The 26086-nt window shown below is 37.0% G+C and overlaps 1 protein-coding gene across 2 annotated transcripts in view; it reads right to left on the bottom strand.

Moving 5' to 3' along the window:
- Positions 1–26086, bottom strand: part of dock8 (dedicator of cytokinesis 8) — a 51607-nt gene that overhangs the window by 17086 nt on the left and 8435 nt on the right. Inside the window, exons 2-32 of one of the 2 annotated variants that reach the window (XM_024275378.2) lie at positions 24606–24705; positions 20139–20314; positions 19774–19845; positions 19489–19597; positions 16717–16926; positions 15004–15089; positions 14472–14538; positions 12048–12197; positions 11835–11912; positions 11574–11727; positions 11065–11201; positions 10786–10867; positions 9833–9995; positions 8551–8668; positions 8250–8320; positions 7644–7788; positions 7453–7554; positions 7132–7227; positions 6730–6964; positions 6457–6621; positions 6192–6370; positions 5918–6010; positions 4743–4838; positions 4220–4369; positions 3533–3646; positions 3196–3351; positions 2292–2431; positions 1988–2151; positions 1565–1716; positions 328–510; positions 45–171 (exon numbers count right to left, since the gene is read on the bottom strand). In XM_024275378.2, the coding sequence (XP_024131146.1) occupies positions 45–171; positions 328–510; positions 1565–1716; positions 1988–2151; positions 2292–2431; positions 3196–3351; positions 3533–3646; positions 4220–4369; positions 4743–4838; positions 5918–6010; positions 6192–6370; positions 6457–6621; positions 6730–6964; positions 7132–7227; positions 7453–7554; positions 7644–7788; positions 8250–8320; positions 8551–8668; positions 9833–9995; positions 10786–10867; positions 11065–11201; positions 11574–11727; positions 11835–11912; positions 12048–12197; positions 14472–14538; positions 15004–15089; positions 16717–16926; positions 19489–19597; positions 19774–19845; positions 20139–20314; positions 24606–24705 (4070 nt within the window). Of the gene's footprint in view, positions 1–44; positions 172–327; positions 511–1564; positions 1717–1987; positions 2152–2291; positions 2432–3195; positions 3352–3532; positions 3647–4219; positions 4370–4742; positions 4839–5917; positions 6011–6191; positions 6371–6456; positions 6622–6729; positions 6965–7131; positions 7228–7452; positions 7555–7643; positions 7789–8249; positions 8321–8550; positions 8669–9832; positions 9996–10785; positions 10868–11064; positions 11202–11573; positions 11728–11834; positions 11913–12047; positions 12198–14471; positions 14539–15003; positions 15090–16716; positions 16927–19488; positions 19598–19773; positions 19846–20138; positions 20315–21840; positions 22181–24605; positions 24706–26086 lie in introns of those variants that run through there. The other variant, XM_024275379.2, reaches the window with a different exon arrangement.

Below are 26086 nucleotides of genomic sequence, written 5' to 3' on the forward strand. Positions count from 1 at the left end.
TAAAAGAAAAACGTTCCTAAAATCATGTGGGCACATGCACACACCTCCAACTCGTTTCATCATTTCCCCGCGGGCTCCTATTCCTCTCAGCAGGGCTTCTTCCAACTGCAGTTTGGCCTGCTGAGATTTCTGCAAGGCCTGAGTGCTCACCTTGTCACTGCTTTGCTTACCCTGCGAATGTGCAGTCATGAAATACAAACACATTGCTTTTAATATTCTGTAATAAGAAAAGAATTGCACAAACACAGCAGCCGTTTCCGATAAAGATTTCATTTGCATTTTTATGAATAACAACAAAAAAAGGTAGACAAAAAATATTAAACCTACCCTGTACTCGAAACAGGACACGCAGATGGCGAGGAGCTCCAGCAGTTTGTTGAGCTGTGAGGGAGGCATCTCCACTGCCCAGCGCTGAACCAGGTTTCTATCAGCATTCTTCATCACCCACAGGAAACACACCAACAGGTGACGACTGCTGTCTGCTGCCAGAGTGGCTATGGATTTACCTTGCTGCAAAGACAGGCAGACTCCCCTCAAAAACAATGATGTGTATGCAGATAAGAGATAAAGTGATGCCCTAGATCAGAGATCCTTATTTACTACATGTTGAAGATAGCAAACTGCCATTCCTGGACACACTGAACTAAAATCCAAGCTGGAATGAAGAATTCTCCCAACCAGACGTGGCCGGTCTTTCACACAGGACTCGGAGCGGTACAGTTCTGTAACCCATCTCAACACGCATTAAATCTACTGTGGATTAATTTACCTTCATTCGTGTGATGATGAATCACTGCTAAAGACAGCTACTGCAGCTTCATTGTGTGGCACTTTGATAAATGTAGCCATTAACCTCCTGCTGCTTTAAATGTCCCACTAAGAACCTGGTTTCCAGGTGCCTTTTCTAGAGCTGGACAAAGCAAAAAACTGCTGATGGCATATCGTCGGGGGGGTAAATATATTAAATTAGTATTATTTAAAACAAAAATATTTCTCTAGTAAATATTAAAAAGCTCATGAATAGAGTTGGTAAGCAAATAGTCTGGAAAAAGAGGAACAAATGATCTGGCAGCCATGTTTAGATGAATGAAGGATACCAGCCCAATGGTTCATTCATATGAAAACTACCTTTTCTGTAACATAATTTCTTGCAACAACATTTGAAAAATGTAATTTGTGTGATTGAAAAAAAAAGACAGGAAGAGAATAGCAGCATTTAGTCTGTGTTGTTGCTGTAGCTCCCCTTGATGGATGTGTTTGTCAGGAAAGACGGCCCTGTCCACTTATGATGGCAATACTCGCCCATAAACCATCTTTCACAGATGTGCGTGTCCATGTATGTGTTTGTGGGTTTGTGTTTTTTTTTTTCTGGATGGATGTGGTGCATGTGTGCTCCTGACAGCTAATCAATCAGCTTCTTTGCAGCTCACCTGTTGGGAAGCAGAACATTTACAGATACAGACTCAAACAAACACATGGACATGTACTTTTGAACTTTGAAAGACAGCAGTAATCTTTTTTTTTTTTTAAGTCGTGTAATCACAGACATGCAGGAAAAACTTACCAAGGATGCAATCGACACCAGAACATTCCGCCCCAGTGTGTTGAAGGGGTTCCCTGCAATTGCCATGGCGATAGACTGATTGATGGGTGGGACGTTCTCAAGGTCATCCTCGGAATCGCCTGTCTTGTTTTTCCCACTGCGTGTGTCAGAAACTGTGGAGGCAAATTGAACTCAAGTGTGTAAAAAGTGAAGGATAGAGGAGTTTCAGTCTTTTTGAATTAATCCTGAACACAAAAGTGTTTTTGGACGTTTTGGTTTATGTGAATATGAGTCATATAATAGCATATAATTGCTGATGAAATGAAACATCGGTGTTGGCACATGCCCCACCTTCAGAACCAACTTTAATGTGTTATTTTCACATGTAATGTGTATGCTCTGGAATGAACTGGTCATATGTGTGTGTCTAGTAATTCAAAGTACCTGTGAAATCCAGGTTGCTGGTGGCTTCTATAATAATCCCCACCAGGGGGAGGTAGAGAGCAGCCACTTTGGCTCTGATCTCAGGTTTTTCACAGCGAATGTCCAGATCGTGGCAACAAAGCAGGCTGTTGATTGCATTAATAGCCTTTCTTTGGACCTTTCCCCTGCAAATATAGACACATCTTCAAAGCTGGACTTTTTTGTGAGAAAGACTTGTTTTAATTAAAAAGAGTCAAGATAGTCTTCCAAGACACGTTAATAGCAGATAAATGGCAACAGTTTGGCAGTATGTGTACTTCCATACCCGTCTGACTCCATGCCTAGCGCCTCAGAAAGTTCTGTTAGCAGCAGACCGGTGAGGTAATGTTGCTGCTTGAACTCATAAGAGAGATCAAAAAGTGCTAAGATCCGCTGCTGTTCCTGGAAACTACAAGAACCAGAACTCTGGAAAAAGAAGGACACAAAAGAATGATATTCAATGCAGTATCACAGGCAGAAGAATTCAATGATGGTTTTAAACTGAATGCTGAAAAATGTTTCATGAATGAAAACAAAATCATTATTTTCTACTGTAATAGATGTAAAGATGCTCAAAAAAGAGGCATATTTGAGGTTTTTTAGTCTTTTGTTTTTGAGCTGTTCAAATAAACACCCCTCACTTCCAGTTTAGTATAAGCAAAAAAAATAAAAAATTCAAAAAGTTGTTCCATTAGCAAAGTCATCCCCATTTACTGCAATGTAAAACACTCAAAGTTTACAAGAAATTATTAACAGTGTTTTTCTTTTTTAATTTAATGGTCAACACCCAATGATTCACTTAGATGCAACCTTAGTGGGTGTGTACTAACTGTCAGGCTCGTTTATATTGGCTGCCTCCATTCCCTGAAAGGCCAGGCCTTGGTTTCAGCCAAAATGGTGACAGCCATAGGGGCAAAAAAAACTTTCTCTGGATGAATTCAAGCCAAATCTGTCATTTTATCTCAAAGCAAGTCAATCACTTCTACAGTAATTGGTACAGTAAATAGTTTATCATCAAAACTTTCGGTAAACTTGACACTAATCAGGTAGCTGAACACAACTAGTACATGCAAATTATACAACATATTTTTCTACTACTGTCTACTATATAGGAAAGATTCAAAATCTGAAAACAAAAAGATAGTTTTCTTGGAGTACGTAAACAGATTTTGGCTAGAGAATGTGCAAACCTGGGACGAGATGGATGGGGATGGAGAGACAGGAGCAGATGCGGGGCTGCTGAAGAAGACGCTGAGGTTGAGGTAGTGCTCATGACTGCAAAGGATTCGCAGGAACTCCAGACGCATGCTAATCAAAGTTGGCATTGAAACACTTTTTGCTGACATCTAAAACAGAATCAAAGATTACATTAAAAACTGTATTCAATGAATGAATTATAATACAAGCTTTGCCTAAAAATATAGCCTAAATGCATGTTTGAGCTCTAGTTAAGTTGTCCAAAGAGTTTTTTTTTTATTATTTTTAGACTTAAATGAATTTACTTTGCATGTATTACAGCAATTCTACCTGATTGCAGTAGTTTTTCACCAGCTGGAAGACAAATCCTCTGTCCATGAGAGACATCAGGTCGTAAAGGAAGAAAGCCAAACTGATGTTGACTTTCTCTGCTTGCTCTACTTCCTGAAACAACAGTCAACAAACAACAATCAGAGGATCAGGGCTGCACTGAGCAAATCTTGCTGGACATCTAGCTGGGAGAGCTGATCTTTTGATACCAGAGAGGCAAATATAATTAGCACCTCCAATAGCCTGTGTGTGGTGGCCACACAGACAACATGTACAGCCCAGCAGGGACTGATTATCTCTGATCCAGGAGACAAGATGGGCAGATTTTCACCTTTTCCAGGTGAATTACAATTAAGATGAGTTTAACGATGGTAATAGGTTTAATCATTTTTGATTATTCTTTGGTGTTTTCAATAAATGTTAAGAATTTTAGATCAAATCTGGTAACTTTGTAGCAGTAGACATCTTTATTAAACAATGATTTTTAAGTTTCTTCTTCTTTTTTAAATCAGATTACTAAACACAGATGCACAGAAACACCAAAGTATATAGAGCAGCTATATTTTTTAATTTGTCAGAATATAAAATCTATTTAAAGGTAGTATTATGAGGTAGGTGTGTTTTTGTTTTTGAACAGTTTCTGCATTAGATTACTGATTTTAATTTTTTTTGCGCAAATCGTTTTACCTTGTGCTGCTTGACGAGGATGGTGCAGATCTCGGCGGTCACCACAGACACAATGGTGGTTATGTCATCTTTAAATCGGTCAGAGAAGCGGCTTCTTCGAGGAACACTGTGCTTCTCCATCTGGCACACATGCTGAGCCATGCTTTTCACCTGATTACAACAACAAACATGAAACAAAGAAGAAATATTAAAGGTGGGAAATAAAGTACTATTACACAATACATGAAAGGGGAGCGGAATGATCTCATAAAGATATGACACTACTAAAATCAATATAAAAAATAAAAGGATAAAACTTCCAGTGTTTATATATTTGTACTATATCTATATCTAAAAGATATGTTTACTTTTTTAAAATGCTCAAAATGTATCCTTAATTCCAAATATTTAGGCATTTGCCACCAACTCTTTTGTCTTATCACAGAGTATCTCTAAGAAAAATCTATTGAAACCAAGATTACATTAATAGTACTAATAATATTTGACATAAATAACATGTAAGCCCATCACACATAACACACACCAGAAGCTCAAAGAAGAACCAGGCGTATTTGTAAGCATTCTCTTTGCAGACTCCAGTGCTGACCACCATCTGTAGAGCCAGCTCCTCATGAAACTGCTGCAAGAAAAGAAACACAGACACTGGAATGAGAGCAGGAAAAATAAAGAATGTCTGACTGAATAAAGAACATGCTCACTGGTATCATTATTCACTTGACTGAAAGCAGACCGACCACCAGTGTTTTCAGTGTCAGACTTCCCCCTTGTGGTTAACAGTGGTAATTGAGGGTCAAAAAATGAAGTTTGTAGTACGAGAACACATAAATGCTTAAAACATTTCATACGTTTTGGAAACAAACAAGTAATTTTAAAGATAAATATAATTAAAGAAAACACTAAAACCGAAATGTACCAGTAAAAAGGAAACGACTCTTAAACAGGAAACAACAGCTCCACCAATTATATAAACATAATTATGATTACATCAATGATAAACTCAAGCAAGCACTAAAAAATAAATCCTATAATAAATGGTTACTTAAAATAAAATAATAAAAAAATCTGCCACAATTCTATGCTCAACCTTTGTAACATCAACCATGATTATCAGTGGCCAAAAAGAGATTTTTGCTTTGTTTAACGAAAAAAACAACAAAAAACATGAACATCCTAATGACATATTCAGGTCAAAACTATGTTCTTTATACCATGACAATCTGCATGTTACTATCCAACAGTGTTTTTTAAATTTTAAAATACAAAGCATCAGAAAGAAAAACAAGACAACTATACAGTGGTAAATTGGATACACATTAAAAAGCTAAAAAACGTTTTTTTTTTCTCAACATAAACTAGATAAAAGTAATTTAAATCAAACTACAACAGAATTTAACGTGAATCCTCTTTTATTATAATCATCTGAAATTTCTGGTTACAAAATTTTTAGGACTATACCAAAACAGTTTATTCAGCAGTTAATGACTTACCCATATTAGTTAATTGTGATTTAAAAAACATCCAAAGCTAAAACATAGCATGATTAGAGAAAATGTATTTGCAAAGTAAAATAAGACTTTTTTGCATTAATGTCTCCCTCAATTAAGCAACAATTCTCCAGGAAATAAGAGCAATAATTGCACATATATAAGTTACATTTCAAAAAAATTCAAAGTGACTGAATATTGAAGGAAGACAAACCTTTCTGTTGGAGGGCCTGGTGCTTCCTGTAGGATTCTGATGGTTGTTTATATCCCCATAGGTGGACATGCGGCTTCCTGGGATGTTGTGGCCCTTTACATAAGAAGATTAAACCCATAGAATTATACAGATGCACTCACTAATGGCTTGTGGACTATTACAAAACCCACTGAACTGTGATAAGGTTCTGTATCAAAAGGTACATTTTATTCCTAAGTAAAAATTTGAGTAAATATTTTCCTTCAAAGATTTCTTCAAAAGATCTCATTCGTACCTTGGATGAAAGAATGTTTTTAACCTCGGCGTCTTCAGCAGAGTTGTGAGGACCTGGGATGTCAGGGTTGCTGCTGCTGCGGACCCTGGACTGCAGAAGCATACTGCCAACAGTGGCGGCGGTGGCACGACCCATGGTGCTGTAACGGCTCTCTGCTGCAGAAGTCACCATACCTGAACCTGAACTCAAGTTCACAAAGGAAAAGATTACACAGCAATTCTTAAAATGACGACATAGCTCTATTTGAAAAGGATTATGCTAGCACCTGCACTCTGCATGTTTTGGGGGGGATCCGGCAGACAAAAAACCCAGTACAGGTAGGTTGCCAAGAGGCTATTCCTCCCCTGCTGGTCCTTGACGAGCTCTGGACTGTTATGCAGACTGTTGACAATGGATACCACCGACTCAAATGCTATCTGGGCAAAATTTGCTGCAGAAGAGAAAAAAATTACAGATAAAATGTTAGAAAAAAGTAAAAATATTTGACAAAAACTTCAAACTTTAGCTAAAATATAAAAAAAAGTGAATAATTCCTCACCAGTTTGGCCAGCGATTACCATGGGCTGCATGATGAGAGTAAAAAGTTTATCCAGAACTCGATGGAGGAAGAGGACCAGGGGCTCCAAGCTGGAGGATGACAGTGATATGATGCTGAGCTTCAGTTCATGCTCCAGCTTGTTCTCTGGAATCTTCTCCTCCTTGACCCGCAGAGGGAACACGGCTCCTCCCTCCAGTGCGTGGCAGAGGGTAAAGAATCGCTCTAGGTGGTTGTCCTAGTGCAAACAGATGCTTTGTTACAGTGCAGTGTAGAGAAAACTCAACTAAGAGCACAGATGAACAAGAAATTAAGAAGTTATGAATTCAGGATAGTGGATGTAATGCTTGTTTAAATGCCTGCAGAAAGACAGGAAATTTGAGTCAGTTTTCATCTTTTACTTACTTGAGTGTGTACAGAGGAGACAGCCTGCACCTCTAGGTTAAAAAGGCCTTTGTGACCCTCCATCCATTTGACTGGAGGAACCTGAGGAGGAAGTTTCTACAAGGAAAAAAAAACACATTATTTCCAAACTTTATTTTTACTCTGTGGGGAAAAAATGAATAAAGAAGAAAAAACAAAATACAAGACGAATGTGCAAACTCCTCAAAGTTAGGCTGCAAATTCAGCAGTTTGAGCTTTCGATTGCAATGCAAAGCTGGGATGCACATCTAAACAATGCAATGCTCTTGTGTAAACAAGATGTGTAGATGCTGATGTGTGTACCTCTGGGGGGTGCAGTGAGTAATTGATAGGAAGTCGTTCCAAAATGATGGGTAGACAGAACTGACCGGTCTGCAGCCGGTCGCTGTTCAACATGGGTAGCCACTGTATTGGAGCCAAAAAAAAAGATTCAACTTGTCAGCAAAGTCAAAAACAAAATATTTATCAAAGAAAAAAAAGAGACAAAACCTTACCGAGAATCCAATAAGTGTTTCACAGCTGCCGCTCTGGTTCTGTTTCTGCTGGCAGCTGATGTGATAGAAAGTAAACAGCAGGTGATGTCTCTCCGTCAAACGGGCCGGAAGAGAAAGCTTTACCTCTTCATAGAAGTCAGGGGATCTGAGGGGTTGTAAAGAAACAATAAATGCATAGAATCCAAAAAAAGAAACATGAAAAAAGAAATTATAAATATTTTTTAAAGACCAAACAAGACAATTAAAATGTAAGCAACTGGACTTTTAAAGAAAGAAGACCAAAAACCAAAGACCACAATAGGACCAAAGAAATATTTGCATTCTTAAAAATATTGTATTTTTTCTCCCAATTTCTTAATTATTAGTCACATTTGTAGAAGTTTGATCCAACAAAAATATTTCAGAAACTAAAAGAGGATTTCAAAATAGGTTTATAGTCGATAAGTCAAGTCCAGTATTTAAATTTAACCAGATAAAATCTGGGTAAATAAATCAAAAAGGAAATCTGAAGTTGCAAAATATTGAAATAAAAACTCTCAAGTGGTTTGATGACCTAAAATGGCAACACTTCACAACAAAATTGGTTTTAAAAGAGTGTGTACTTGCTTGTTATGGTAGGTAATCGGAGTATATACTTCTTTTAAAAACTCAGGGCCGCTGGATTTCCCGAAAAATACCTAAAAGAAAAGTCACACAAACAAAGAATTAAAAAAGATAAGATCAACCTTTAACACCTTTATTTAGACTGGTGTCACTCAAGCTGCTCAGATGTGGGAAATACCTGAAAATGACTGTATCAAGAGCTCACATATTGTAAGAAAGTAGTGTAAAAACAAGGCAGAAAAATATTTTAAACATACCAGCTTAACTGGAATGACTACTTTAAAAAGAGACAAAAAAAACTTACTGAAAGGGCAGAGCTTGGATCTTCACCACTCATAAACTGGATTTTAATGGTGATGTTTTTGGATGATGTAAGTCTGCTGACAAAGTTCAGCCTCAGGGGATAGACGTACAACAAATTCCTACACACACCACAAAGAGAAGATACCCCAGGGAGAGTTTTAGTAGTTTACATACAAGCGTAATGTACAGATGAAAGAAAATGTGAACAAAACAGTTCCAACAAACGTCACCAGAGGGCAGTGTCTTAACAGTCACATCTACCAGTGAGGAAACAGCTAAATCAAAGCTTTTACTTTGAAAGAGGAATTCTGTGGGTTTTGTAAAACAAAATCTGTTTACAAGCCTGGAAGACATCCAAACTTTCACTTAGATGCTTTAACAAACTACAACACAGGCTTTACTTAACTAGACTATAATGCTTTGTAGTTTTCCAGGTCAACTGAGTTAATATCTAAAATATTTAAGTTGCAAAACTAAAATGTAATTTCAGTTTTTAACCTAAAACAAACATTGTGCTGTGACACCAACTAAACCTCATAATGTGTTTTTCTGCCATCAGTTTCTTGGGTAAATTGTTTCAATTTTCTTTGTCTACACTTATAAAAATATCATTTAAAAATAGATATCTTTATGAGACAAGGAAAAACTACATTCATTCAGGGTTTTTGCTTTCAGTGACATAGCAATGATGCCAACCTGCCATTAATAAAGTTTTTATTCAAAACAGGTTTAAAGTAAAATAGCAAGAGTAATGAAACATGAATCTGTATACTTTTACTTTACAAGCAACACAAGGCCCCACTGTCCTTGTTTATGGTGCTGATGTGGTTGATAATAAGGATCCAAGGAATTCAAATAAAGACAAACGTGTTTTTTCACCCCTATTGTAACTTCGGTGAGCAGGAGCGTCAAGTAACTTTAGTTTTACTTTGCACTTCTGCAAGTGCGTTCGTAGCCTACGTAGGCCCAGCAGAATGTGTAGAAATAAGTATCTACTCATTGTTTTTACAATAAAATAATTGTATGTTCTCAATTTTCGTGAATTTGTGGTCCAAAAATGACTACATTTTGCCACTCTGAATTATGTTTTTGTATAGTTTCAGGTTAATTGCGCAATTATTATGTATTATAATGAAGAAATATGTTTAAAAGAAAAAAGGTGGGATTGTATTAAAGAAAAGGATATCAAGTAAAGTAAAGGTAAATTATTAAAGTAAATTGTAATGTAGAACAAAACACTCAGAAAGGCCCAGGACTTGTAAGAGGTAAATACAGAAAGTCACCTGTAAATGTTGTGAGGGACGTAGACTTCATTGGAGGGGAATTCCAGCACCTCCTTCACTGGCCGAATGTTTTTCTCAGCCAGAGGTTTGAGAGGGATCAGCTCGGGGGACAAACAAGCCTGTGGCATGTCGTTGACCGGAGCTATGTCCAGCTTTATCGTACCTTAAAAAGACAACATAGATCAAAATTGAAGTTTTAGTTGAGGGATATAATATCCTGACACTGAACACACTGTCCAAAAAGTCAATACACAAACAGGAACAAACTAATGAGGGAAAAGATCTACATTTCAGGCAAATGTGCTGTTTTGCTATAGGTAGATGAGAAGATCAATAGCACTTTTAAAGCATCAGCTGGCAGAATGGCTCAGCAGAAACGCCAAGCAGCGACTCTGATTTCCAGACTCAGGTCAATGAATGTAAAAGAGATCAATTGGTTTTGTGACCTATTGATTGGAGCTGTTTTTGAGCTCTTTAGTCATCATTCTCTTGGCTGGATATCAAGTCATCAGGTATGTCAGTCCCTATTCACAGTCAACTCAATGCTTTTAAAGAATATATTAAATACAATTATAGTGAACTGTAGCATCATTTTATTCTTTCATAAAAACATTGCACAATTGTGTGTGGGGGGGTTAGGCATGCTCTTTTGATTGACTCCTTAGTAGACAAGCTTGTTTTTCCTGTACATTTTATTATTTTTGAACAAAAGCCAGGAGTTTGGATCCAATATAATTTGGAAAGATGGCACTGACTAGAGAGGTCAAATACAGGGTTAAAAGGTTGAGTGACCTCACCTTTCCTCCACCTCTTTAACAATTGTTGATCAAGATGCATGATAAAATACTAGTTTGGCTATTGTCCCAGGCTTATTCACAAACTTGCACAATGCAGCACAATGATATTATAAAACTAGAAAAAAGAAAAACTTAAATAAATGTAAAATGTTTAACCTGGTATCGTCTTGATTCTCGATGTTTTCTTAATGTCAGAAAGAAACTTTAGCAAATCCTCATCGCTGAGACGATCCCCCTCCTGATCCAAAGAGAAAAACAGGATTTTTTATTGACATTTGAGCAACTGGGTGAAAAAAAAGCATGAAGGTAGAAACATGACAAGAATTTGATGCATTTTAATCTTTGCAAGGTAATAACTACGATTGTAAGCAACCACAATGTGTTTTATCTCTGTAGAATGATTTTCAGCGTCCTTTGAGGAGGTGGTGGTCAGACCTGTTTGAAGATGGTGCTGATAGTGATGGAGGCAGGTTTGAAGCCTCCGACTTGACAAAACTGCTCTTCAATGCAAGTGTAACGCTCCGAGTTCCTCCGGGGAAGCTGAAGTTTCCGGTCAATGCTGCTGGATTTACCTTGAAATTAACAGACAAAAAGGTCACAAGTAAGTAAAAAATGTAAGGAAATTGATGGAATACAAGTTAAAGTCATGATATAGATGTTTGTATTTCATTAACTATGCACTAGGTTTCCTAAATCAACAAAAATGCAAAAGTGCAGAATAATGTTCTTTCATAAGCCATGACAGCTGCTTCAATAAAAAACTATTCAAAGGTTATTTTTCTCTTTTTTTCAATCAAGGTAAAGCAATTTTGCATTTGATTGTATGAATACATAAATTCCATATTTCTGTTTCAAGTGCTACAAATACACAGAAGACTCATTTCTAAGAGTTCCTAAGTGTTGATCTTAAGCTAAACAAGGACAAATCCACAATACACACACACCTCCTTTGGTGCTGTCCAACTCTGGGACGTATATAGCAGAATTTATGACGTCCATGATATTCACTGTTGCCCAAGCAAAAGGCATCCGGTATCGACCCAGTCTCTGGCAGAAAGCTTCCGCCTGGTTTCGGAGTTTTTCAATTTTGTCTTTGTTCTGAAAAAAACAAATTCCAGATTTGATTTGATCAACTTAAAAAAAATGTGCGAGTATCTACATTTATCTTTAAAGTTGAGGTTTAAAACATGTCTGTAACACACTACCTTTGATTCGCTTTCCTTCAGTGTCATGTAGGGGTCGGCACAGTCACTGATCTCTCCCTGTTGAAGAACCTTTTCAATCTGCAAGAGAGGAAAAGCACATTCTAGCATCCCAAAAATCAATAACTTGCTACCAAATATACACAGCATAATAGATTAAAGCATTGGTAATTTTTCTTTATGAATGTTTTGTAATCCTTTTGATGGAAATGCTACCTTGACGACCAGAAATATATCTGGAGAAGGGTAGGTGATGGAGAAGATGGCAGATTTGGCCAGCGTAGACACATCCACATGAGGCGTGTGAGGCTTTAAGAAGTGTTTGAACTGTTCAGAGTTGAGATCACAGTAGAAGTTCTCTGATATCTACAAAAAAAGAAAAGAGACCTTCCTGTAAATGTCACCAACAGTACTTTCTATCAAAAGACAAAGGGAGTCAGACAGGAAAACAATCAGTGAGACGGATATGATGTGAATTTATGCAGGTCCTGCAATGTCAGCTGCTCAGTGCACTTTTTCTCACAGAAATGACAAAAAGCGAGAAATGCAGCCCAATGTCCTGATATGGCTGGACCAGCTGTTAGTCACGTGACTCCATGTACTGCTGGACTTCCATCTCAAAAGACATTTTCTAACAGACTTTGTCTCAAATGTTAAATTAAAAATCAACTGCAATTAAAATTTTTGGTGTTTTTAACATGTTCTTCTTATAATGAAAGACATATATTAAGAAAATTAAGCTAAAAATGTAATTTCTATGTATTTATTCAAATCATTGTGAATCAAAAGCAGATGAAAAAAAATGCTGTTTGAAAAAGATCATATTTGTTGCATAGAAACATGTTCCACTCCATTCTAATGCATCCACTTGAGGATAACTCAATTCATAAATGTCTTTGTTTTCCTCATCTGAGCAGGCATGTTGCTTAAACTGTACAGCTGGATATCTCCAATATTGATGAACATTTTTGTTGCACCACTAATGTTAGGTTGGGGTTGTGAGGGGCTCTACGCTACCAGGAGAGAGTGTGAGGTAAAGGATCATGGGAAATGAGCGCATGCTTTCTTAAACACAGTACACAGTACCGCGCACAACTCAGAGGCAAATTTCTAATGAACTCCTGCCGCTTTGCAGAAACTACGTCTTAGAAAAGGACACAAGTTGTTTGTTTTTCACTTAAAAAAACAGCATAATTATAATTAAAAAAACTAATGAAAACACTTTTCAAACAAATCAAAAAACAATCGGAGTGAGTCTTTAAATCATTAGCATTTGTTCCGATAAGGTGATGGTAAGTTTAACGTAAATTTGCTCAGGGTAACTGACTTTGAAATGTGTTTAAAATAGTAGAAAGGTACACCCCTTTAATTCATTTTACTGTAATGTCAACAGTTGGAGTGAATAAACTCATACAACAAAGTATGTGTCAACTTCTGATTCCACATTTTAAATAAAGGGTATTTAGTGTCAAAAGAGATCAGATCCTTCACCACATCGGTTTGTTTCAAACAGTAAGAATGTAGGAGTCACAACTGAAAATAGGATGAACACTTGGTGCTGACAGAATCTTTAAATTCTCCACTGTAGACTACTTTGTTCAAAATAGTTTGTAAAGATAAAATTCTTGTAAAACACATCCTTTAAAACAGAGTCAATCTGGACAAACACTGCTAAGTCTCTGATAAATCTCTTGTCAAACGACTGCATTGCAGCCAATCCCACACACCAACAATCACAAAGTTATGCAAAGTATGATAAATAACATTCATTTCTACAGTAAAAGAGGGTTTCATGCTCAGTCTAAAACCCTGACCAGTTTATATGCACATACCATCATAACAAGGCCACATTGGTAGACAAAAACTTGAATTTAAAACATTTAAAACAAAAAAGTCCCTGAGATGCAGCATCTGAGAGAGGAACGCTCACACAAGGAAAGGTAAATCTATCCTCTCCTACCCAGGAGAGTATCTTAGAGCCATTAGTCTCTCTAACAAGCTTGAAAACATGAAGGCCGGGCTGACGGTGGGGGGCAACCCCAGCAGATAAAACCTGATCTGATATAGCTCTCTGCACTTAATCTTTCCAGTCCTTTTACTCAGAAAATGAAATCCACCCAGCTGTATAAATCCACAGAGTACAGACAAACAGCGGCAGCTCAGAGAAGCTGAAGGGTAAAACCCTGCTCATTTTAAAAAGTACCAGAACCCCACACGACAATCCTTAGAGACGGAGAAATATGAAAGGATGATGATATTAAAACAGACTTGAAGATTAAGCTGGTCCCTCATTATGTCTAAAGAAGCACAACCACACTGAAGCATCATGATAACCAGTCATACAAAATCACTAACCACTATACTGGGAAAAGTGTCAAAAAGCTCACATTTAATTTCTTTAAGCAACAAATAAACAATATTCCACCAATATGACATTAGTACTTTACATCTAGCCAAAAAGATCATTTTTATTTTATCTGAGATACTAATGACAAAAAGACACAATTTAATTCACATTACTGCATGGTTATGATGTATATTATGCTCTATATCTGACAAACAAATGAAGTCATCACTCAACATTAAATTTACAATAAAATAAATATTCAATTCAATAGATGACAGCATTTTGTTTTTTACCTTTTTCTTTTCTTTCAGGTCATATAGGGCCATGGTTGCAAATATGGGCTCAATTTCAATTTCAAACCTGAGAAGTCCAGAAAGAAAATCAAATAAATACATAATTTACATAAAAAAAACAGGAATTTACATCTACTGTTCTAACTGTATGGTATTTTAAAGGTAAGGAAATAAATAGTAAGACAGTTGTCAAATACAAAAAGAGGATTAATCAATTTAACTCAGATATTGACAGCTGCATGGGTTCTGCAAAGATAACATTTAAATAGAAAATGTTTATGTTTGTGAATTTGTATAAAAGGAAAAAAAAGACAATAAAATGGAAATAAAAAAACAATTAATAACAAATGTCTGAATACTCAGAGTCTCTTAACAGCCTTTTTTAACTTGTAAAAAATAATTATCAAAAAAATGCTTAAATGAGAAATGACTGCATTATTAAAGACAACAGAAAAACTTTGATTTATGTGCAGCAAAGAACAGCCAACACATGTGGAAAGAAATTGAAGTGAAATGAAAATGATTGACATACTTGATACTCTGGCACCGGATCAAGACACGCTCTCCAACGTGTTCTTTAGGACAGTCGGGGATAGGCCGGATTTCCACAGAATCTTCCTGGAAAACAACAGCAAAGAAGATTGCCATGTTAAGGCACACAGATCACCTGGTCTTTACGAAAACAAAAACTGAACTTCAGCAAAATGTAAATGACTTACATTATATTATAATCAAGCAAAAATGATAAAGAAGAGTACAAACAGGCTGGAATAGGTAAAGGACGGTTTCAGGTGTGATGCTTTGCAAAAGAGTGTCAGCAAGAATGAAAGGAACGGTGTAGAGGACTGTGGTGAGAGCAGCCATGTTGATAGTTTAGAGACAGTGACTCTAAAAAAGAGACAGGGGGCAGAGCAGAAGATGTGGAGTTTCTTTTTGGGAGTGACGAGGATGGATAAGATCAGAAAAACAGCTTTTGTTAGATGTTTTGGAGATGAATGCAGGGAAGCAGATTCAAATGGTTTGGACACATAAAGAGGACGGACAGTGATTAAGTTGGTTAAAGGATGCTGAGGTTAGAGCTGCCAGGAAAAAGGCTTCAAGGAAGAACAAAGAGGAGGTTTGTGGTCGTCGTCAAGGAGGACATGAGGATAGTTAGTGTAAGCAAAGAGGATGAAGAGGATAGGATTAGATGGAGACGGATGACTTGGTGCGGTGACCTCTAAAGGGAGGTGCCGAAAGACACAGAAATCAAAATGCAGGAAGGCACTTAAGCTCATAATGTTTATATTAGAATTTAGAAAATGTAAGATGATACTTTCAAAATGTATTTGAATAAAAGAAGATCAACAAGTCAGATACACTGAAATGCTGGTAGTTTGCTGATCTAGAGCCTTTAGGTAAAATTCCATCAAATAGTCACTCTTCCTAAATATTAAGAAGTATTAACTCACAAAAGCACCAAATGTTCTGTCAAATAAAAAGATGGCAAAAGAGCTTAGATTTATTCCATGTTGCAGCATAATAGTATGCCGACACAGACACCCGTCAAGCATAATGATGGCTGCTTGATATATAGAATTACATTTTAGATCTAATATAATAATTTTGGAATTGCTAAGTTAAGTGCAAACACATTTTAAATGCAAAAGTATTTGTTCAATAACTAAAGCTAGGCTAAAAATCTGACAACAATTTGACTACAGCAAATCCATCCAATTGTGTTGCAGTGATTCACACCTCAACCTGTGTGAAACGCTGCGTCAAAACCTAAAGACGGCAACACAAAAGAGATTTCTGATTTATTTCTATGAAGAACCAAAAAAACAAATGTTCAAAACAATGTGAAAAAAATATTTAAATTAAAGGTAACTTGCAAATTTTGAACGTATTCATTTTTAAACAAAAATATTTGGTAATTTTTCCTAGTTTTTAGATAAATGGTAGTGTTATTCACCTTAATTTATTTATGTTTTTTAAAAATGGAATAAACCAAGAAATTAAACATTTTTATTTTTAAGTATGGCATGACCAACTAGCAAACTAAATGCTTCCATCAAACATGAAGTCATAAATAAAATGTACAAAATGTAATGTTGATTCATAAAAATGTTGGAAAAATGCAGTATTTAATAAAACTTCAGGATTTTTAATAATACTGAACATAAATAAGAATTAGAAACAACAGTAAGTACTGTGGTAATGACTTTTACAGCTCAATGACTGCGCGGTCCCCTCAGCATCTCACCTCATCAGGTGGTGGATAGAGAGCGAACAGCTCAGGGTGTCGGTTTCCATTCCTCGCCTGCTGGTTTAGGCGGTCCAGCTCCTCTGGGCTGCTGAAGGCCATCAGCCCATCCAGCCTTTGGTCTGGGGCCAAACATCGCAAGTTGAAATCAGACGAGGTCAGCGTACGACCGGAGTCATCAGTCAAACCCTCTAGAGTTGGAGATTTGACCTGTGGCAAAAATGACAAAAGAAAAAAGGATTTCATGAATCAGCTATACGAATCTTACGTTTGGGCTTGATTAACATAAGTTCAAACTGGGATACAGAATAAAGTTTAGAGAACGATGAAAAAAAAGAAACATTTTCATTTTAAAAAGCCTCAAAATAAAAAAACAATTTCTCTTTTCTTAAAACCAGTTCTACTTGTACAGTACCTCTTCCCATCAACAAAGCAGACGTAAAAAGTGAAGTCTTCCTGCTTCTGTCACTAGTTGACATAAAGCACTACATGCTATTTAACAGAGCTGGACTTTCTTGTTTTGTCTTGGAAACAATTATGTTTGTTATTTTAGGTTTTTAGAACGAGGTTTACTCAACACAGAAAACACAGTGCAAGCATCCTGTGAATGATTACACTAGAAAAGAACTTTAATCATTTTAAAGCATGTATGTACAAGCCACTTCTGCAATACTTGATCTTGTGTTTCCTTTTTTTTCTTATACAATTACCTAGCCCAGTTATGTTTTAGCTTTAGAGATCCAATTTGTTGCCCCTGTGCTATAAAAGCATGACAAAATAAAATCTATGTTTTAGTCAATGTATCAAACTCTTTTGACCTAGCAAAAACAAAGTAAAAGGGGTTGCAATTTTTTTCACATAAAATAACAGAGAAGACTTGGTCAGTGCTCCTAAACGTATAATTTTCATAGTAAATAAGCATTCTAAAACAGCTCCAGGTCCTTCTTAAGATTTATTCGGACACATTTTTCTTTAGTATATGAAGCTTTTTATTAGTGCAGAGACTTTAAATCAGACAACTTTAATATCAGAAGACAAGACCTCGGCATTGGGCCATGTTGTTAGAATCCTTTAAACTCATATTTTACAAACTCATCCCAAGTTAGAGTTTTTCCATATTAGAAAAAAAAAAGAAATAACCAATAGCCTCCTTGTAAGGTGATTAATTGATTTGTTTTAGGAAAAATAAAGAGGTTTCTATAACTGGTGCTGGCACCATATGGAGTTTTTCAGCCTCGGCTTGAAGGCATGGCATATCTTGACTGCTCCCATTCCCTCCTGTCACCCTTTCCTCTTGTCTCTTTCTATTCCATCATCCATCAAGCTCTCACACTATAGGCTAAGACTGACCGAGCATCCACCCTGTTGTGGCTCAAAGAGACCCCCACAACACAATCCCGGGGTTAAAGCAGGCTAGACCATCCAATAGTTATTAAGCGCTGAAGGACAATGAAGCTGTTTTTCTCCATTTGGGACTCTCTCTCTCTCTCTCTCTCTCTCTGGCAGAGATGATGGGAAGCCCGCAGCGGTAATAAGGGGCCTTTTTGGGTTTGGGGTGATTAACCAGAATGGGCATGCGGGGGAACAACAAAAGAGGGGGGCTGGTAAGACTGGATGAGAACAGGATTGGCATTGGACGGGAGAGACGGACTTGGATGGCTGAAACCTGAATTCTGGGAGCTGCGGATTTGGCCGCTGTGAGATAGAAAAACAAGTGAAAGGGCAGCAAGAGAGGACGGGAACTTGGCCCAATGTAATAACAGGGGCAGACTGAAGCAAAAACTCCCACTGAAAGTATAGCCAGTGGCCTTCTTGTACATGTTAATTATCAGTTGGTTGCACATGCAGTGTTTTACATGTCAGCGGTTAACATTTTGAAACTAATTTGGTTAACACCACCTGTGGAGGTCATAAAGACTCAGATCTGTGACAGCTTTTTATTTTATTTGATATGATTTTATTTCTACATGAACCTCATGGACCACTAGAAGCACAGAATGTATTTCCTTTAAAAACACGGTTAAATAAAACTAAACTTGAGCCAATAAAATAGGTACAAATTTAACAAAAGTCAGAAAATATGGACTTTTCTTTAATGTATATACACTAAAATTACATTAAATATGATTTTTTTTGTTTACTTGAAACAGATGATGCATTAATATGTTAACAATATTGTCGAAAATATGCAGTATGTTAGTGTAAAATGTATTGTGAGTAACTGCTGGTGGGCCTTTAGGCATAACCTTTATATAGCAATTCAAGCAGCATGTCAACGTTTTTAAATTCCCTCTCCAATAATCTTTCGATCTTTTATAAAAGTACTCCCAGTGTTTTTTTTTTTTACAATTGTGTTGCAGCACAAATAAATCTGTTATTGTTATTATCCTGGATTTGGGTTTATACATGTGATTGTGCTTGATTACATACAAAAGCTGACCTGCTATGCCTGGTACAAAGTTTGGAAGTTTGGTGAGAGCCGTAATGTTTGGAGTATTAAATGCAAATACTCCACACACATTCACACCCCCCTTGGCTTAAAGGGTTAGGAGCTTGCTCACTAAAACTATGAGTGTTCGTTCTGTAAATAGTGCAGATTTCTGTATAATTACGTCTGATCAGCCCTGGTTAAACTGTCATAGAAATGTTGCAGTTCGCATTAATTCTTCATGGATTAGTGTCAGCTTTGCGGTTTTTAGCGAACACTTGATCAAGATTTAAATTACTTAGGCCTTTAACACCACAATGTGTTTGCATGTCAGTGATCCTTACTGGTTTTTCTTTGTTTTCTGGCTGAACATCCGTCTCAAAGACTTGCTTCTGAAGGACTTTGTGAAGGCCAACTCGTTCTGAATACGTGCTCCAGCCATCACCTTGGCACCTTTATATACATACAAGTAAAACACCAGGAAAAAGCATACATATCTTCATTTGAATTGCACATTTAATATACTTTTGAAAGCAATATAAACTTCCAACAAAATCATACAGTGCATCTGCGCAGAATATGTGCTTAAAAGATGCAGGTTCATAATGTAGCAGAATTTAGGGCTTTACCTTCTAGAGACAACAAGCCATGGTTGGGTATAACTCTTAAGGCAGTCTCTCACATGTGGATCCAATTCCCCTCTAAGAAGTGGCGGTAAAGAAAACAAAACACACACAGACTTTAGTGAAAACATTCACTATCTTTCCAGATCTTACCTAGATTTCACAGTTAAGCCGTGGAAGTATAAATGCTCTAAATAAACTGAAATAATAAGGAAATAAGTTTTAAAGTACTAAAAATAAAAGATTTAACACATCAAGTTTCTTTTTGCAATGACTGAAAAAACTGTTAGTCTTCAAGCTTCTCTCCTTCATTCACTGTTCTTTCTAAAACAAAACAGTCTTGCTTCGGTACTTGCTGTCCTATGACCCACCCTTCTTCAGGTACAGAATGTCGAACTGTTCGACACTCCTTCTCCACCTGCTCCACTTTCAGGTCATCGTCAGGGAAATCTCCCAGCTCCTGCATCAGAGCCAAGTCTTCACTTCTTAACTGTGACATCAGGAACTCCTCCAGGTCCAAGGGCTCCACCGCTTCATAAGACTGAGGCTGGAGAATGCAGAGAGATGAAGAAAAGTTGAGGGTAAGGGGAAACGATTGAGGAAAGTATTAGAAAATTTAGGGGAAACATTCACAAAGAAGTATGTATATCTAGATTCCACACTGATATAAATTTCTGATAAAACTAAAGGGATTTAAAAAAATATTTAAAAAATCCAATCAGTGACAAGAGAGGCTGTACACTCCTCAGTCAAAATTTAATAATGATGAGATAAAAAAAAACTGTTGGGAAAATGGATAAACAAGCTGAGGCATGATGAACACTTCATACCAGTCTAGGAACAAAAGACTCGAGCCTGCCTAAGAATAGAACCTGGATCAAACCTGCTCCTACCAGACAGACGATCTTTTTTTCCATAAAAAAAAATTCTAAAATCCTGCCATTACATTTGTTCTTATTTTAATGTAAACCTGATCCTGAACTAAAAAAACATGCATGAAAGAGTAGATGAGTAATATATCTTTAAAAAAAAAACTAATAAAACAGCAAATTTTTTTCAGATTTTGCTTATAAAGGAAGAGCCTACATAGAACATGTGTGATGCAGCAACATAACAGCAGGCAAAACTGTAAACTGGCTGGAAGATTAAAGTTAAATAATTATTTTTATCATGTATGAAACAGAACAGACATATCTTTTGTAAAATAAATTCAACAAGTGCAGATGTATAAATGCTATTCCACATGTAGTAAGCATGCATGGAAAAATAAGCTCAGAATATTGCAGCTGCAAAAAACAACAACAAAAAAGATCACCAATTCAACTTTAAAAGACAAGGAAATTCCATTTTCTTTTAGACATGTCCTTGCACATCAACACACCCCAAGGCAAATTCATCTCTGCTAAACAGTCGGGCCAAATCTCATCACAAGCTATTATTGGTTAGCATGGAAAAAATGACAAAACTTTGGTAACTACATGGAATATCTATATCATTAGGAGTTTAATAACAGACTCCTATTGCAGAGAAGCTGCACCTAAGAAAATGTTACAACAGGGACTGTCTTCTTTCTTCTAAAAGTCTGTATTGGGGTGATTTCCAGCCAGACTTCAGATAATCACTGTTGCACAGCCTCTTTGTCTTGTTTAGCACAGAGCTTTACTAAAATAAATGCATGCAAATGTATGCATGCTTCTGATCGTTCCTGCTCCTCTATGGAGTCATCAGAGGTCCCAGGAAGAAACAGAGCCTCTTAGTGAGAGTCGAGAAATGAGAATCTTGTCACCAAACAGTTCATAACAACGTTTTATGCAGCAAAAAAAACATGCATTATGAATTAAAAAATTCATATTTTTTTATATACTCAAGATGACATTATTTATAACATGTCGGATGTTTAAGAACAGCGTCGACCTAAGAACGCATCAAATGAACCCTAAGACGGAGCAGAAGACAAACTTGAAGTCCTATAAGTACAACTAGAAATCAACCTGGTTTGTTATAGTCAAGCACATTAACCAAATACGCAAGCTTCACAAAGTGAATTCAGTGTTTAAACAGATGCACACTTACCACTGCTGAAAGCTGAAAAGTGAACCATAAAAAAGGAAGTGTACAAAATGGCGCACTCCGGATATAGGAACTTAAGTAACAGTGTGCATCTACTGACGCTAAATGGTTCGGGCTGAAACTAAGCCCCGACCAAGTGCAGAGACGCTCCTGACATCCATCCTTACGTTTCCTACAAGTTGACAGCTCAGAAGAAACTGAAAGTGGAAGTAGTGTGAACAACTCCACACACAAAGAAAACTTTAAGTTTAGGGTAAATTTCTCTCAGAGAGAATTAAAAGAAAGTTTCTACAGCAACCTTGTGCTTTTCAGCTTCAAATGAGAAACCACAAGACAGGAAGTGACTTCAACAGGGCGTCCCTCCATCCATATTTCATAATACAGAGCAAAAATCGCAGACACACACAATATAAACAACCAACATATATTAATAAATTCAATCAGAGGGCTTAATTTAAAAAATATTGCACATATATGCATGAGTTTTGTACATAAAATGATGGGGACCAGTTCTAGCACAGCAGCAACAAACATCCCTCATCTGTCGGCTAGACTCGACTGCTGAATAATGGGAAACTACCATCCCAGAGATTATGGTATTAAAGCCCCTCTCTCAAATCCAGACATATTAAAGATTTGCCAGCATAAGCTGTAAGGTAAGCAGGCTCCATCCTGCGCCTGTCAGCTGCAGAGGCACTGACCCACTTCCCAAACAGGTTAGTGTTTGATGCCATGAGCTGGAGTAGGTGCTGTCTGTCACTCCAACTTTGATGACTTCACCATTTAAAAACTAGTAAAGAACTCAAGTTATTGGTCTCCCCTTGAGTTTCACTGCAAAAAATGTCCAGCTATTTAGAGTTATATAAATATTTCACTGACAAATATAACATTTAGGAGAAAACAAAGATATGGATCAAAGCAGGAAGTAGAAACGGATGGAGAAACAGCATTTGGAGTGTACCACAGTGAGACTTGGAGGTAGAACAAATCTATGTAAAGGATTACCGCACATCATATTTCTGTCAGGTAAAGAGAGAACAAATCACAATCTAGCTACTAGGATTTAGCTACAGAAACAGAGGAAAACATGGTATAATTGCAATTATTCTACTACAGAAAACTAAACCCATCTAAACCACTAGGATAGCATGTTAATCATACAAAGAAAAACATTTTTTAATAAACTCTTGCAATCTTTGCAGAAGCATTTATTTACCTAGCAGCAAAAATTGTTGGAATTCTAAAACATAATCTTCCAGACTAGAGACGGCCCTGAGTCCGACATTCTTCAGGCTAATGACAGCAAAGAGGATGATACGTTTTAACACTTTAGTTGGGTAAGCAAAAGCATTAAAGCTGTTTAAGTGCAGCATTACATCAGAGATCTCGGCTCATCAAATGGTCAACCTCTACGCAGTGTCTTTAAAAAGACCTGACATTAGTAAGGAATCTCATATTTTAAATAAATAACACTGCTTCTAGTCCTTTGCTTAATCAGGTTGGTAATTTAAAAGAAAGGGCATATTTATGTATACCATATTTTTTGGAGTATAAGTTTATTTGGCTGGGGGTGCGACCTATACTCAGGTGCAATTTACATCCGATATTTTTTTAATAAAATAGGCTCATGTGTTTGTTATTTTCCCACTAACAACCGCTAGAGGGCACTGTAAGTGTGTGTCAGTATTTGCTTTTGACAGCAATGCAGAAGAAGAAGTGCCAGCCTCTGTGGATTTGTTCAAAAGCGACACAGACAATGAAAAATTCCATGGATGTAATGATCTGAAGTGATATAAGGAGTTTAGTTAACTTTTAGCCATGTTCTTTATGTTATGCTAATCTGAATGTTGTTTCAATACAGTAACGCTAGTGTAGGGTGTGTTTATTCAGTCTATTTTTGATACGTATTCTATTTTATTAAATACATTTCTCCCAAAAGTATACCTTATACTCCGACTTAAATATTATATATTTTTTCCTATTATGCACTTTTTTTGTATCTGTGACTTATAGGGAGCAACTTAAACCTCATTCCCACTGTGCAGTACAGTAAAGTACTGTACAGTACAGTACAGGTACGGTTATGGCTGAGAATGGTCCAGGAAATTCGTGTAAGCATTTCCAATTTTATAGCTTTGTGTCACAGTAGTGTGACCATGGTAAAAGCAAAGCTAACAGCAAAAATGGAGGTCATCCAGCAGCTCTTGTTTCTCGCTTGGTTTTTGATACTTCACATATACAAAACATTTAATGTGTGTATATAATACAGCCTCAACTGTGATCAACACAGAAAGTAACAGTTTACTTTCAGAAGGAAAATAAGAGAAAAAAAATAAGATGACAAAATAAAATAAAATAGGAGCCTAATTGTAGCACAGGAAAGAAACTAGAATTCAAAACTACAAGGAATACACCAAAATAAAAATTATGAAAGCTGTTCAGAAACATTGGGGTTGGTTTGGCGCTTTCTATTGTAATGACCTTCCGCCAGTCATCGCGTTTCATTGTGTGACGACAGTGGTTCCCCCTAACTGGTTTGTTCTATTTTTCTAAGGACCTACAACCAATAGGGACCCAAAAATGGTATGGTTCAGTCCCATTAAATGGGTCCATTTTATAATGGAAACGCTCCAAGTACTGAACTGGACTGTAATGTACTGCTCAGTGAAAACGAGGCTTTATAGTCTGAAAAATACGGTACGCATGCTTTATGTGGGGAGCATAAATTCCCACAGAACAAGCTTGTGTTTATTGTAAAGAAAACTCACCACTATGAGGTAGGTTGTAGGCGAAGTATTGGAGTTTGTTCTGGTGTGATAAGCAGCAAGGTTCCCGCTGAAGTTCCGTCGAATTTCTGCAGAAGAGTGCCTGTAATGACCATAGAACATATTTCAGACTCAATAGATAACACTTGTGTTAACACTACATAATTATGTAGATACAGGTGTTACCAACATCACAAGAAATTCTGCTCATTTTTATCCACCCATCGGCAGCGTCTTCAGAACAGATACTGAAACATTTCCATTGTGAACCATGGAGACTCTTTTGTTTTGTTTAGCAGAAAGCTTTCTCTATGGGCCAGAGAAAAGCCTTTGCCATGCTGGCAACTATTCAGACAATGGAATAAATATGATGTCCTGATTTAAGGGTCGGGCTGGGCAGGAAATTAAAATGACACATGAAAAGGGAAGCATTCAAAATACACTGGAGATGGTGTGTGTGTTTGAGATTTTGTGTGTCCCAAAAAAGAGTGAGGGAGCATGGAATAATATGAATGGAGACTGCCTAAATGTGTTGAACACATTCCATCTCATAGTGAGCTCACTGTCCTTTTCTATGTAATTAATCCACCATGTCATTGGAGATCAGCCAAACTCAGAGCAGAAAGCCCTTTTTTTTCTTCTTCTTCTCAGCCTCATGCAAAAGCAACACATTTTTGGATTATATGCATGTGTGCTGCGTTTAATATGCATGTGTTAACAGGTCTGAGTGTCACAAACTCTTTATCGTCATATTTCCACTCCAGTTAAAGGGCAAATACTTAAGCAAATGGGTCACATTGCTGGCTGCCTTCCTTGTGGTCAAGCTCATGTGCACATCAAGTCCTGTGGTGTTTGTTACGACATCGCTGCTTTTATCATCCTTCAGCCATGAACAAAAGCAGAATGGAGGAATACGAGGACGTCAAAACCACTGAAACGTTTATGCAGACTGTCAGATAGTGTATCTAAAACACACAAATTATGAATGTGGTTTAAACTTTATGCAAAATCTAATGTTTCACACAATCTAATTGTTCAGTTTCTCCACACTATCATAACATCATGGGATTGTTTGGGGGAAATCCGTTCAGATTTAAATAAAACCTGTTGCTAAAGTCATGAAAAATAACAATTACTTCTCATGGATAGGGGAGAGTTAAGTCTCAGACTCTTTCTTTGGCTGAATATTGTGTTAAGGGAAAAAAAAAGAGATCTTGTACAATACGTTTTGCAATTGATGCAAAATTCTTTTCTTGCATTTGGGTCAGGAACAGCACGAACGGTCTTTATGCTCTTAAAAAAAATGTAATCCTCCACAGAGTTCAGAGAAATGCACTGAAGCGAGGCACATTACTGAATGTCAAAGCATTTATTACTCCACACACACATATACACGTGCACGTGCATGCACAGGAATGCCCGAGCATAGTTTTCAACTTTGGTCTGTCTGTGTCAGCAGCAACAATGACGTTGTGCAATTCTCA

Source organism: Oryzias melastigma, linkage group LG9 (genome assembly GCF_002922805.2).
Source record: "Oryzias melastigma strain HK-1 linkage group LG9, ASM292280v2, whole genome shotgun sequence".
Lineage (NCBI taxonomy): Eukaryota > Metazoa > Chordata > Actinopteri > Beloniformes > Adrianichthyidae > Oryzias > Oryzias melastigma.